This window comes from Balaenoptera physalus (genome assembly GCF_965194825.1).
Source record: "Balaenoptera physalus genome assembly, chromosome: X".
In the NCBI taxonomy this organism is placed as follows: domain Eukaryota; kingdom Metazoa; phylum Chordata; class Mammalia; order Artiodactyla; family Balaenopteridae; genus Balaenoptera; species Balaenoptera physalus.
The window spans coordinates 55,365,590-55,379,463 of NC_138903.1; the positions used below are offsets into that span (position 1 = coordinate 55,365,590).

Consider the following 13,874-nt stretch of genomic DNA (forward strand, 5'->3'; position numbering starts at 1 on the left):
AGATAAGTGACTGTGGGATTTGCAAATTAGGGGGTAGAATAGAAAAAGAGAAAAGTCCCATGGCATTCAGAGCGAACTTATCCATGAGGCACAGTAGGCCCAGTGCCTAGGGCCCATGATAGATACTTTTAGGGTCCCATGTAAAAGTTTTAATTTTATTATTTTTTTAACATCAGAGGGGAAAATTGAATATAACAATGAATGTATAATAATGTACCTAACTGGATTATTTGTTTTTATACCAACCCAGTTGTAAAGTATAATTTTTAATATTTCTTTAATGGAAGAAGGGACCCATGAAGGCAAAAGTGCCTAAAGTCCACAAAAGTCATGATGTGGCCCTCTTGGCAGGAGGATCACTACATTCACTTGTAGTAGTATATGAAGCTAGCTCTTTACAGCATTTGAGAGCATAAATGACCCAGTCTTCTGAGTATCAGCTCTTGCCTGTTGTGCAAAATGAGAAGGTTCAGTGAATGGCTGTCAGAACTGTGTCATGGAGCTATCTGCCAGCTGCTGAACAGGCTCTCAGCCTCAGTCTGAGAGTGGATCCTGGCTTCTTTCCTCAGTAATTAAGAAGGTAAAAGGAAAAGGGGTCAGTACTCACATGCTACCCCTTAAGTTTTTCCTTAGTCATGGCTTTCCCTCAGGCAGAAGGCAAAAATGTTGTCCCTAGGAGGGATGCTTTATTCTCCTTCTGGCTGACACATCCTCAGCATACTGCCCTGGTTTCTTCAGCAACCAAAAGCTGGTGCTTCAGCCAAAGGGCAAAACAAGCCTCAAGAATGCTAGGGTATCAGTGTTATTTCTCACTGTTCATGGTAGGTTTTAAAAACTTAGATGCCATTGAATCTATTTCCTTCATTTTATCAGAAAGAAAACTGGAATGCAAAGGGGAAGGTAACTTGCCTAAGGTCACAATCCAAATTGGTGCCATAGCCAGGAATAGAGGCCACTTTCTCTCTAAGGGCAAATAATATATTAATCTAGTACCAACTTTTGTATTTATAATATGGGGATAATGCTGTTGATTTCCAAAGGTTATTTCTACCCTCTGGCGTATAATCCATATTTCAACAGATCAAGATATCCTACGTAAACTGGAGAAGGAAAAGATTCTTGTCTTCACACCATCCAGAAGGGTCCAGGGCAGGAGAGTTGTTTGCTATGATGACCGGTTCATAGTCAAACTGGCTTTTGATTCTGATGGCATCATTGTATCCAATGATAACTACCGAGACCTTCAAATTGAAAAGCCAGAATGGAAGAAGTTTATAGAGGAGCGGTTGCTGATGTATTCTTTTGTGAATGACAAGTATGTTTCTTTCCTGTAGGCTCTGAATAGCCTAAATCCGAGTTATTACTAGGGATAGATTTCATTTCATTTCAATAAACATTTGCTGGACACTTACTGTGTACAGTGCATTATGCTGGTCACCATGGGGATAAAAGGCTGAATGAGTAACAGGACTCACCCTTAAGAGGCTCAAAGTGTACTGGAGAAGAGAGAGAGATTCCCACAATGTGTCGTGATATGTGCTATGGTTAGAATTTTTTAAAATTGCTTTGTCTATGTGAAATGATACGAAAAAGCCTCACAGAGGAGATAACATTTGAGATGAAGTTTACTGCAGAGGAAAGAGGGCTGCTGGGCATTTCAGGTAAAGAAGACATCATGAATAAAGCTACAAAGATGTGAAAGTGGGTTGCATGTTGGGGGAACCAGCAGGCATGCCAGTATGTCTGGAACTTATAATCCACAGAAGAATGACGCACGGGAAAAATCATTCCTTTTTTGTGTTCAAGTGGAAACAGAGGGAAGAACTGCTGGCTTAGCAGAAGATAGACTTGAGGCAGGAAGGGCCATTAGAAGGCTGTGACAACAGTATAGGCAAGAGGTAGTGATGGTCTGAACTCCTGATAAGGGATAGTGGGGACAGAATGGAAGACGTTTACCTCTTGCTTGCTTGCTTCCAGATTTATGCCTCCAGATGATCCTTTAGGACGCCATGGCCCAAGCCTTGAAAACTTCTTAAGAAAGAGACCCGTTGTTCCCGAACACAAGAAGCAACCATGCCCTTATGGTGAGTACCTATGTGCAGAACCAAGTTCTGTACTGAGAGGAACATAAGAACTCTGTGAATACTTTTCTCTTCAAGGTTTCCCTTTCAAAGGGAAAATCCTGGCTTGTCCACTTTCTTAGTTAAAGTCTGTGTCTTCATGTATTATCAGTTAGGCATTTAAAGAAACATCTTAGAAATTGCATGAGGAAAAGGTAACTAGAATCGAAGGAAAGAATAATTGTCACTAGTTAAAATGATGCATGTGTTCTAGCTGCCTCTGTCCTGAGCAGGGTTGCTGGGTGTAAGGATGTGCAGAAACCCACTTGGCCTATGGAATCAGAAAGGGTAATGCCAAATTGGGTTTGGCCTGAAGAAGGACGTGTCTTTCAGGCAGGTGACTGCACACTCTGTCAACTAATAATACCCTTTTCTTCCAATCTGTACTTTCCAGTTTACTTACAAATTTTATTTTCATTTCCTTTTTTAAATATAGTTTTCTAGAGTGCTTTCATGATCTTACCCAAGTCCCTGGGATACAAAGTTTGTGAGCCTAAGAGTATGACATGGGCTGCCTGGTCTGAGGCTACTTTGAATGTTCATTATTTTTGGATAGTCATTTATTTATAGGATGACTAGGTGTTTGTTCTCAACTATCATTTATTCATATCATAGAGTATTTCATGTTCATTATTTTCATTTAATCCTCACAATGACCCTATAATAAAGGCATTATTATGAACCTTGTTTACATAATAGGAAAATGAGGCACAGAAAGTAAAATCACTTACCAAGGTCATGGGGCTAGTAAGTGACATAGCTGGAATTCAAACTCAGGTCTGACCGGCCTCCAAGCCGGTGCTCTTTGCACTGAACCACCCTGCCTGCTGCTGCCCTACACTGCCTTAGCATGTGGGTTATGCCTAGGCAAAGTTGTGAATTACAGGAAAATGAAGGCTGTTCAATGGCTCAACTCTTAGCTTTCGCATCGCAGTTTCCTCCCCAGGTTTCCACTTCTTCCCTCTCCCCTCACAGTGTGTGATGCCACCATGGTGTTGTCTGTCTCCCATCTTTATGAACAGTTAATTTTCTGCCTTAACCCCAAACAGTAAAACTCTAACCTGAGTGACCAGATTGTTACAACAGCTTCTGGCACAGAGAGTTGCACCACTCTGAGAGAGAGTCTTACCACAAGGCATTATTTTTCAGGCAAAAAATGCACCTACGGCCACAAGTGCAAATACTACCATCCGGAGCGGGCCAACCAACCGCAGCGTTCGGTGGCTGATGAGCTCCGCATCAGTGCCAAACTGTCCACAGTGAAAACCATGAGTGAAGGCACGCTGGCCAAGTGTGGTACAGGGTTGTCTAGTACCAAAGGTGACATAACCTCAGAAGTCAAACGTGTGGCCCCCAAGCGCCAATCGGATCCCAGCATCCGTTCCGTGGCTGTGGAGCCTGAGGAATGGCTGTCCATTGCCCGTAAGCCTGAGGCCAGCTCTGTCCCCTCACTTGTGACTGCTCTAAGTGTCCCCACAATCCCACCCCCCAAAAGCCATGCAGTGGGTGCACTCAACACCCGTTCAGCCAGCAGCCCAGTGCCAGGATCCTCTCATTTCTCCCACCAGAAGTCTTCACTGGAGCACATGACCAGCATGCAGTACCCCCCAATCCTGGTTACCAATAGCCATGGGACCCCTATTAGCTACGCTGAGCAATACCCAAAGTTTGAGTCCTTGGGGGACCACGGCTACTATTCAATGTTAGGCGACTTCTCCAAATTGAACATCAACAGCATGCATAATAGAGAGTACTACATGGCTGAAACAGACCGGGGGTTGTATGCCCGGAATCCCAACCTCTGTCCTGACAATCGTATGAGCCATAGCAGGAACGACAGCTATTCCTCTTACAACAACCTGTATTTGGCTGTAGCTGATACTCATCCTGAAGGTAGTTTGAAGCTGCATCGCTCAGCATCTCAGAACCATCTTCAGCCTTTTCCTCATGGTTACCATGAAGCCTTAACGCGAGTGCAGAGCTATGGCCCAGAGGACTCTAAGCAAGCCCCCAACAAGCAATCAGTCCCCCACTTAGTTCTGCATGCCCAGCACCCGACAACTGGAGCACACTCCAGCTGTCCTGGAGACTATCCCATGCCTCCCAATATCCATCCTGGGGCAACTCCCCAGCCAGGACGTGCCCTGGTGATGACTCGGATGGACAGCATTTCTGATTCCCGCCTGTATGAGAGCAACCCCATGAGGCAAAGACGCCCTCCTCTGTGCCGGGAACAACATGCCAGCTGGGACCCACTGCCCTGTGCAACTGACTCCTATGGCTACCACTCCTATCCCTTGAGTAACAGCCTCATGCAACCATGCTATGAGCCAGTCATGGTACGGAGCGTGCCTGAAAAGATGGAGCAGCTTTGGATGAATCCTTGGGTTGGAATGTGCAATGATTCCAGGGAGCATATGATCCCAGAGCACCAGTATCAGACCTACAAGAACCTCTGCAATATTTTCCCTTCAAACATCGTCCTTGCAGTGATGGAGAAGAATCCCCACACAGCAGATGCCCAGCAACTAGCAGCCTTGATTGTTTCTAAGCTTAGGGCTGCACGTTGACATGACATAGGACTTATTTCATTATACAAATATAAATATGAATACCAATAATGCACTAATACTATGATAATAGTAACTAATAATTTTGCGTTACACTTCACAAGTTACAGAGTGTTTATGTCATTGACGTGCATAACAACCCTGTGAGGTAAGTCTTACTAATGTCTTGCTTTCTAGACAAGGAAACTGAAGCTCAGTGAGATTAGGTGACTTGCCGAGGTCACACTGCTAGCAAGTGACCAAGTCAAGACTCACACCCAAGTCCTCTGACTCCAAGTCCTATGCCCTTTTGCACTGCACCATGCAGGTAATGGAGGACAAAACCCAGGGGAAAGGCCCAAATGCAAGAAACCCCAAGGGATTCCATTACCAACTGTTTTCTTAGTCACACATTCTATATTACAAAGTATCGATGATAGTATCTAATTTAGAGAGCAAGAGCATCAGGATCAATCCATATGTTGAATTAACCTTTTAGGATTTTTAATAGGAATATTTAAAGCTATTTAAAAGTAAATGCATACTTTATTGCATGGATATCTGACCATTCAATACCTTTATTAACCGAGCTATAGGGTCACATCGAAGCTTCTAGAGCTATATTTCAAATTTATTGTTAGCAATTATATTGCATGTATGAATGTATGTATTTGTTTGAGAGGTGTGTGTGTATATCTCTATATAACCTTTTATATAGTGATGATAAAAAGATAGGCTCTGCACAGCCCTTAGTCTACAGCTGTGTAGATCACAAATCAGACTTGATTTTATGTCACATTTCATAGTTTCAACTAGTTTTGAAAGTGAAACTACATCCTAATATTTGAACATTGCTTTCTTAGGCACCAGAGCAAACTGGCTCTATTTCCTTTGCACTTTTTACTTGTCAACATTTTTTGACAGTTCTTAGCTTTTAAGTCTCTTCACCTCAGTAAATTAGGGATCAGATTGCAGCCTTCTTCTGCAGAGGAGCTGATGGATAAGCTCAAGTTCCAAGCATAGTAGATGCGTGTGCTAGACAAGCACAGAAAAGTTTGACCAGGACCAAGGGATTTCCTACCAGAATCCGTTTCCCTTAATCCCAGGAGAGATGGCCAAACTCATTTGGCGTTAAATGATGAACACAAAAGCTGCATTCAAGGAGGGTCTAATGGATGCTCTTTGGACTTCTGACCTATGCAGTATTCAACACTACAGGATGAAATGTAATGCACAGCCATGTAATCCACTTTGTCCTGCCGTCCACCCTTTGGGCAATAAGGTTGATCATTGGTGGAGCAGAATTTCTTTAGGAAACAAAATTAGGGGATTTTCTGGGTGGAAAAAAGGCAGCTTCCAAAAGGGGATGCTACATCTTTGCTAATAGCTGGCTCAGTTACACACTTCAAATGCACACAAAGAGTGTGCACTTGACCTTAGGTAATTCTTAAATGCATTACTAAAGAAGGCAGGACTTTGTGTTGACGGCACTATTTGCGCAACCTGTATCTTGCTCAGGGTGGGAACCTTTGTAGCTAAATGCCTCTAGAAGAGGCGTTTACTGTTTTTGGGTTTTTAACAGCTACACTAAATGAACCCCTTTTTGAATCCATTGTATATTGCAACATTTTGAACCATGACCAGCTCAGTATTTCTTGAGCTGGAACTTGCTAATTTCTATGGTCGTTTTTTCATGAAAGTGGAGAAGGCCTGGTCTTGGCCTTTTGTTTCTTCATGAGAAGGTGTGACACTGCCTATAAATGTTTCTTACTGTGAAACACTCCGAATGTGAGACTGTAGTCAGGGTTGTTTCTGGTGGTTTGATAATGGCTTGCATGCTGCTTTCTGCCTTTGTGTCTCTGTCCTAGTTGATCAAAACTTCATCTCAGTGTTTCTCTTCAGTTAACCACAGTTCACATTCATCTCCTACCCTCTGATCTTTCTATCCCCCAGCATACTGAGATGTAAAATTATTTTCTGTCAGGTAGGTCCATAGAGAGTGAAGTGCTTGCTATTTCACACAAACACCATTTTATACCTTCAGCATCTTGGACCTTCTAAATCTGTCCCATGTCTAAATCAGGGTATTTGACAATCTTAGATGACTCTACTGCCTTTGTGCCAGTTAGTTCGTCTTCCTACCAAAACCATCAATGGCACCACTGTATCCACTAGCTGCACAACGTACAGGGAAGCACAAGATTAATCTTGTCAGCTGAAATTCATCTGGAACATGTTCATGTTTAGTACTCAAAAAAATTGTAAGCTCCTCCCAATACAGGAAATATTTTTAGGGCAGCGTATGTATTTCTTATTTCCAAAAACAATTGTCATTCTTCTCATAAAATGTGTATGAATCAAAGCGGCTAGGAGCAATGCCTCAAATAACCAGAAATGACCTTCTGTTGATACAAATTGTATCTCTTTTTTTCCTGATTGTATAGAAGCAAATGTACAAAACTCATCTTAAACTAGGTTTGGTATTGACTTTTCACTATGATGTTTGTGGCACTGTGTGTCACAAGGGAGTAGCCCAGGGGTCATGAGAGAGCTTTTATTTCCAAAGGGCAGCAGTTTATAGACAAAGACAATTTTTCAAGGCCTCTTTATTACTATGTCCAACAGCTATTGTGCATACAGTTTCAAGCATTATATTGCATAAGTTTCTCTTTAGCCTATTAAGTTTAATATATCCTTGCAAAAGAGACTTTGTGTAAAAAAGTGTCAGTGTTAGTGGGTCATCTGCAAGAATCTATAAATTAAGCTGGGGACTCCCCTGGTGGTCCAGGGGGTAAGACTCCACGCTCCCAATGCAGGGAGCCTGGGTTCAATCCCTGGTCAGGGAACTAGATCCCACATGCATGCCACAACTAAGAGTTCACATGCCACAAGTAAGAAGTCCGCATGCCACAAATGAGTCTGCATGCCACAACTAAGAAGTCCATGTGCCGCAACTAAAGATCCCGCATGCCACAATGAAGATCCTGCGTGCTGCAACTAAGACCTGGTGTAGCCAAAATAAGTAAATAAATAAATAAATATTTTAAAAAATATATATAAATGGAGCTGTACAATTATGAATGCATTGAGGTCTGCACACTTCTTGACTTCCATTTTGTCTGCAATTATAAAACAGCAAGTACAAAGAAACCCTGGAACCCCTTTGGCTCTCTTGATAATAAAATCAAGCTTCCTTCCTAGGGCTAAGTGTGTGTCCCTCAGGATACTTACCTCCAAGCACTAAGCAGGGGTTACTGCACAGTGTTTTGTGTGGTTTTCAAGAAGTATATTTTGCAAGAGGTGCTTTGTAATTTTAATTCTTTCACTGAGTTTCTGAACTCATAGCAAGTCTGTGCTTGTTCAGGCCTTAGATTTTGTAGATTTTGTGAATTTTTTTTCTTTTTGTGGTTTTGTTGTCGTTGTTATTTTTATTTTGACCTGAAGAAGTGTGACTCTGGAGTGGCATGGTCAATCCAGGGCACAATTTCTGTAAAACAGCTCAAAAGAAAGTGAGCCTTTTCAAAGGTAACATACAGCCATTGCACTCTCTCTTGAGGTGCAAGAAATGGGAGGATGACAGATGCTTTATGGAAATGGTATATAAAACTTTTCTTCTATGTAATGAAAGATATATATATATCTATATCTATATATCCTCTCTCTCTCTCTCTCTCTCTTTCTGCTAGTTTCCAGGAGAATACTTCTAAATCCATTTTTCCTATTTTAGAATAAATTATCTTTATACAGTAATTCAGACACTGATATCCATTAACCTTTGGCACTGGGTTTTCTTCTAATATAGAAGAGTTCATTTTGAGAGGCGCTCAGTTACTGTTCTATCTATGCTTTAAGTATGGGACTTTGTATAAACACCCTTTTTGAGGGTCAACAATTTCAATACACTTTGTTTAACTCTGTGAACCAGGTCTGGAACTGCACAGGGAAAGTAATGTCAAGCTGTCCAAAGAGCCCTGCTCAGGTGTCCTCCCAAACCTTCTCTGCCTTCCCCTAGTTTGCTTCTCCTCAGGTCTGACACTGAGGTGTGCATAATCTTCAACTGAAAAGGCACTACACTTAGTTCTCATTGGAAACCAAACCAGTATATTTTGGGAACCTGCTTATCTAAATAGCTGATGCCAAAAGACTCAGCATATTCCATATCTATCATAGTGTAGCTAGCTATATACATAGGCTGATTGACTAATTTTAGTCCTGGTTTGTGTATAACTGAGCTATAGTAGTTTGCTTTATCCATTTGTGGGATTAAATGATACTGTATAATGGCTGTAAAGTTTTATAAAATCTCTTTGGGTTTTTTGTTTGACCCAAACGTTATGTAAGTCTCAACGACAAAATACACAAAGCTAACCTGAGGTGAGTAAAAATATATCGTGTCCCCAGTTTTGTCTGCCCCTCCAATGCATGTGCAATGCTTTGCAATATGTTCTCACTAGCATGAATGTGCTACGACTACTTCATGAGGTTTTAATTTGTTTCACCTATCATCATGATGGAAAATGCTGTGTCACTGACAACAATGAACTGTAACCACACTTAATTACTGCATAAATGTTTTGTTTACTAACCACTAAGGGCTCTGTTTCTTTAAGAATATCACCAGCAAAAGCCATACCACACCTATAAATACACACACTCAGCTCCTAAAAAATTAGATTTCTGTCCTTGGGATTTGCATCTTGAGATAAGCTATAATGGGAGGGATCTCCACAAATGAGTTCATCTGAATTTCGTCACAGTAAACATATGCCCTCTAATTTTTGTATACTAACACATCTATAAGTGCTAATCAATCGGTGTTTCCCCCAGGGCTGGGCTGGACCAGGCCTCCACTGGTGGGTCAGAAACTGGTAGAGGGCTCAGGGCTCAGGCTTATTCCTGTAAAAAACCTACTGTTTCCCCCCTGAATAGCCTCAGGGCCACAGAGACATCATCTGCCGAGCCTTAGCCAGAATATCAGAGCTAGAAGCAGCCTGGCACCCTACAGTTCACAGAGAAGTCACATGGGGAGTGCTCAGTTGCACGGACTCAATCAAGTTATAGGTATGAGAACTGAGGCGCCAAGAACTGAAGAGATTCGACCAAGGCTTAACAGGGAGTTAATGGCAAAGCCAGGACTGGAACCCCAGGCCTCATTGCTCTCAGGCCAGTGAGCCCTTTATCACAGTGGTGTCTGCTCTTCCCTTAGGCTTCTCTGAAGCCTCATCCTCACCCCTGCACTCCTCCTCCCCTCCCCGACACAACAGGCCAGTCTCATTCTAAAGGCAGAGGTGGACACAGTGGCTGCAGGGGACCGCAGGCTAGGAGACTTCAGAAGGGGCTAGTATTCGTGAATCTTTTTTTCTTTTATCATCCTTCTTGGGACTAAGTGTGCTTATCTCTCCCCATCCTTTTCCTCTTCTGTCTGTTTACTCCTGCTGCCTCCTCTCACATTTCTCAGACATACATACATCAAATTCTTACTGAGTACCAAATAGGAGCTTGGCCTATACTGGGCTAGGGAGAGACTGAAGAGGAGGAAACAGTTCCTGTCTTCTGGAACTTGCACTGCAGTGAGGGAATGAAGCATGCTTAGAAAATAAATGAATTCCCTTTCTTAGAGGGCAGTAACAGTGTGAGGATAGGGGAAGTGATAAGAATAATTAGAATTCTAAGAAGGGACAATTCAATGTCCAATGCTTCTCCCTAATCACAGGCAGAAAATCAATTAGTCTGACCATATCCCTCTCTAGCTTAACCTCTCTGGCCTCAGGACCTCCCATGTTCTTCGCTTAACCCATATTCCAATTATTCTGTACGCTTCACTGGTGCCCCAACATGCCGTGGTCTTTCTTATAACCCTCCAGACTTTAACCTTCCTTCTACTCTTTGTTTTGACTAGTAAAGTCACCTCCTTATTAAGCTGTCCCACCTCCTTGTCTAGACATTGTTAGTCCTTTCCCCCTGGGGGCCTTGCAGGCATCTTGAACAATACGTCTATTTTAGCACTTGCCACTCTGTTACAGTCATGTTGGCATGCAGATCCCATACAAACCATGAAGTTCCTTAGGGGCAGGAACCATGTTCTTCATTACTGATGAAATTAACTCCTATTAGAAGGGGTGTGTTGACTTAAAAAAAATACACAACCTGAGAGTTGCGAGTTAAGTCTTCTTTTTTTTTTTTAACATCTTTATTGGAGTATAATTGCTTTACAATGGTGTGTTAGTTTCTGCTTTATACCAAAGTGAATCAGTTATACATATACATATGTTCCCATATCTCTTCCCTCTTGCATCTCCCTCCCTCCCACCCTCCCTATCCCACCCCTCTAGGTGGTCACAAAGCACCGAGCTGATCTCCCTGTGCTATGCGGCTGCTTCCCACTGGCTATCTATCTATTTTACGTTTGGTAGTGTATATATGTCCATGCCACTCTCTTATCTGGGGCAAAATGAGGACTGCAGCCCGGGGAAGACAGCGTTTCAGATAGCTCTGAGAAACTGCTCCGAGGAGGCGAGGGGAGGAGCCAGGATATAGAGGAGTTTTGCAACAAAGGGCAGGTAGTCGGGAATATCAAAAGATTACTGTTAATTAAAGAAAACCAGATACCTCAAGTTAAGGAATTTAGTGCTTTTCTGTGTATGGGAAGATGCAAGAGTCTGGGCTCACTGAAATCATTCCTTTGATATGCACCTCAACCATCTGTGTGGCCAGTATCCTGTATTTTCACATCCTGAGTTTCCTCAGGGTTCACCAGCTCACGTTGGAGGGTTGCAATCGTTGATGACTGTGACATCCTTTGTTTATTGATAAGGCAGGAAATATTCCATTTATAAATATTCCATTCCACTTATATTCCATTTATCAAGTGACTCTCATTATTGTTGTTGAATAGCAATATAATCAGTGCTCCCTTCCCTTGACCCCAAACCCTGCTCCTCGGTTAAATGTGTGCAGTTCAAAGACTTTTTCTAATCGGTCTCCGGCCTCTAGTCAGAAGGAAAAGGAGCAAGGGCACTGGGTTAAGGTTGCTTCCTGGCCTGTCCTCCCCTACGCCCCCCTCCCTCACTTCCTACCCCCAGCCCCCACCATCTAAAGCAGCCCTTCCCAGGGACCTGGCTTCACAAATCCCAGGTTTCAGGAGGACTCCAGCCAACAATAACGCTTGGTTCTTACTCTCCCTGGACCTGGACTAAAAATGGCTCTGATAGCCTACTTCTCATCTTTAGGTCAGTCTTTGAGGGCCAGGGGAGAGCTCTTTGTCCTAGGTTATATGGAGACCTGAGTCCTGAGTTCAAGGCCTGTGAACCCTGGCATGAATCCACACCACTCACACATACAAAGCATGAAAAGCTTTAGAAAGCAATTGCACATCTATTATCTTATTTGATCCTTACAAGCCCATGAGGCAAATATTCTTCTACATATGAAGAAACTGTGACATGATTTGCTCAAGGCTGTTCTCATTAAGTGGTGGAGCTTGCCTGGAATCTAGGTCTTTGGGTAGCTTTTTCCTCTATACCAGAGCATCTCAAACTTTAGTGTGCATCAGAATCATCTGAAGGGCTTGTTAAACCAGATTGCTGGCCACCCTCAACCTTTCTGATCCAGGCCAGGAGTGGGGTTCAATAATTTGCATGTCTAACAAGTACCCAGGTGATGCTGATACTACAAGAAACTCGTTCTACACCAAGCTGTTAACTTGTTCTGTGTCCTTAGGCAAATTCCTTCCCTTTTTCTCTGCCTTAGTGTCTCAATGTATAAAATGAGGGGGCTAGACTAGAACTATGATTTCTAAACATTTTTTTAGCAGCAAAGCCCACTTTGAAAAAAAAAAATCTTATATACAATACCAATACATACACAATAGATAAAAATCCAGGCTGCTTTAGAGAAGTGCTGGACAGGAACCAAGAGCTTGCAGCACCCATCTCCCCACAGGGCAGATGCTGAGGCTATGTCCCAGAATACACATTTGCAAATCCCTTTAGATATGGCCTAGATACTCCTTGAGGGCTCCGTTAGATCTGACATTCCTGGATGCTAAGACTTAGCATTTGGCAGGAGAGGGAAGAGTTGGAGGGAAACTGACTTTGCATTAACCTGTGCAGGAGACTGCTCGGCCCATGCCTGGTGCTTGGGTCCACACAGGATAGGAAATTGTAACCTTTTCAGCTGTTGGGCTCATGGACCCCTTTGATAATCTGATTAAACCTGTGAACTAGCTCTAGAAAAATGATTACATACACATACCCACAAAGATATTCAGGGTATCTTTTAAGAGGTGTTGGGGACTCCCTAGAGTCTTAACTAGTTTAAACCCTTGACTGGGCTCTGGCAGGACACTTCCACTCAATTCCTCCTTGGCATTTTATAGCATATGCCCTCTCCTTCCTTTCATCATTCCTTGGCTCAGCCACTTCTAGAGCCAGCTTCTTGGCTGGAATGTGGCCTGGTTCTGTCCCTTGTTTCTCCTTGTCTGGGCCCAAACGGGCCCCACAGATGCCCACTCTCTCACCCAGCTATCACTCTCCCAAGTTGGGGTGGGAGATACTGTAGCCAATCTTAACCTCAGTCAACCACCACCCTGGAAATATCACCCTGAGAAAAACAAAGAACTTGTGTACACTGGGGCTTTCTTAAGACACTTAGCAAAGGCATCAGGTTATCATAATTGGTGAACTTTGTCCTTTTTCACCCGGCAGAGGGCTCTGACGGGTGAGACACATTTTATTCATCCCTGTCTCTTGGCAGCTCAGGGCTGACAGGGTAAGGCACTCTGAGTGTCTGAAGGAGTTGGGTGACCATGGAAGAACTCTGGTTCAGTCCCTTAGACATTTCTCTGCTCCAGTGCATACCACAGGGAAGTCCACTTCATCTTTTCTAGGCAAAAAGGTGACAAAGAAAGGTTTCTCTTTGACTTTCAACTGCTGTTTGGTGCCCAGTGAGGGCAGGCAGGTAAATGAGTCAGAAGCCTGCTGAATAGCAACAGGAAGACCCGGGTCTTCCAGCTGTCAGGGAGGTTCTGAGCAGATTCCCCTGATGCTGGCTGGGCTTTATGGCCAACAATGCCTCTTCTGGGGCCTGATGCTTCCTAGTGAGCTGGCCCCACACTACATTCCAATGAGGGGAGTGCAAATGGTTTGAGTCAGAAAAAAGGCATAAAAGGGGCAGTGGACCCAGATCCTGCTCTGTTATGATCCCA

General features: G+C 43.2%; 1 protein-coding gene across 2 annotated transcripts in view; it reads left to right on the top strand.

Moving 5' to 3' along the window:
* Positions 1–13,836, top strand: part of ZC3H12B (zinc finger CCCH-type containing 12B) — a 230,602-nt gene extending 216,766 nt beyond the window's left edge. For both annotated transcript variants that reach the window (XM_082444936.1, XM_082444935.1), the window contains 3 exons: positions 1,081–1,315; positions 1,978–2,084; positions 3,270–13,836. In XM_082444936.1, the coding sequence (XP_082301062.1) occupies positions 1,081–1,315; positions 1,978–2,084; positions 3,270–4,690 (1,763 nt within the window). In that variant the 3' untranslated portion in view covers positions 4,691–13,836. The remainder of the gene's footprint in view (positions 1–1,080; positions 1,316–1,977; positions 2,085–3,269) is intronic.
* Positions 13,837–13,874: the final 38 nt, after the last annotated feature.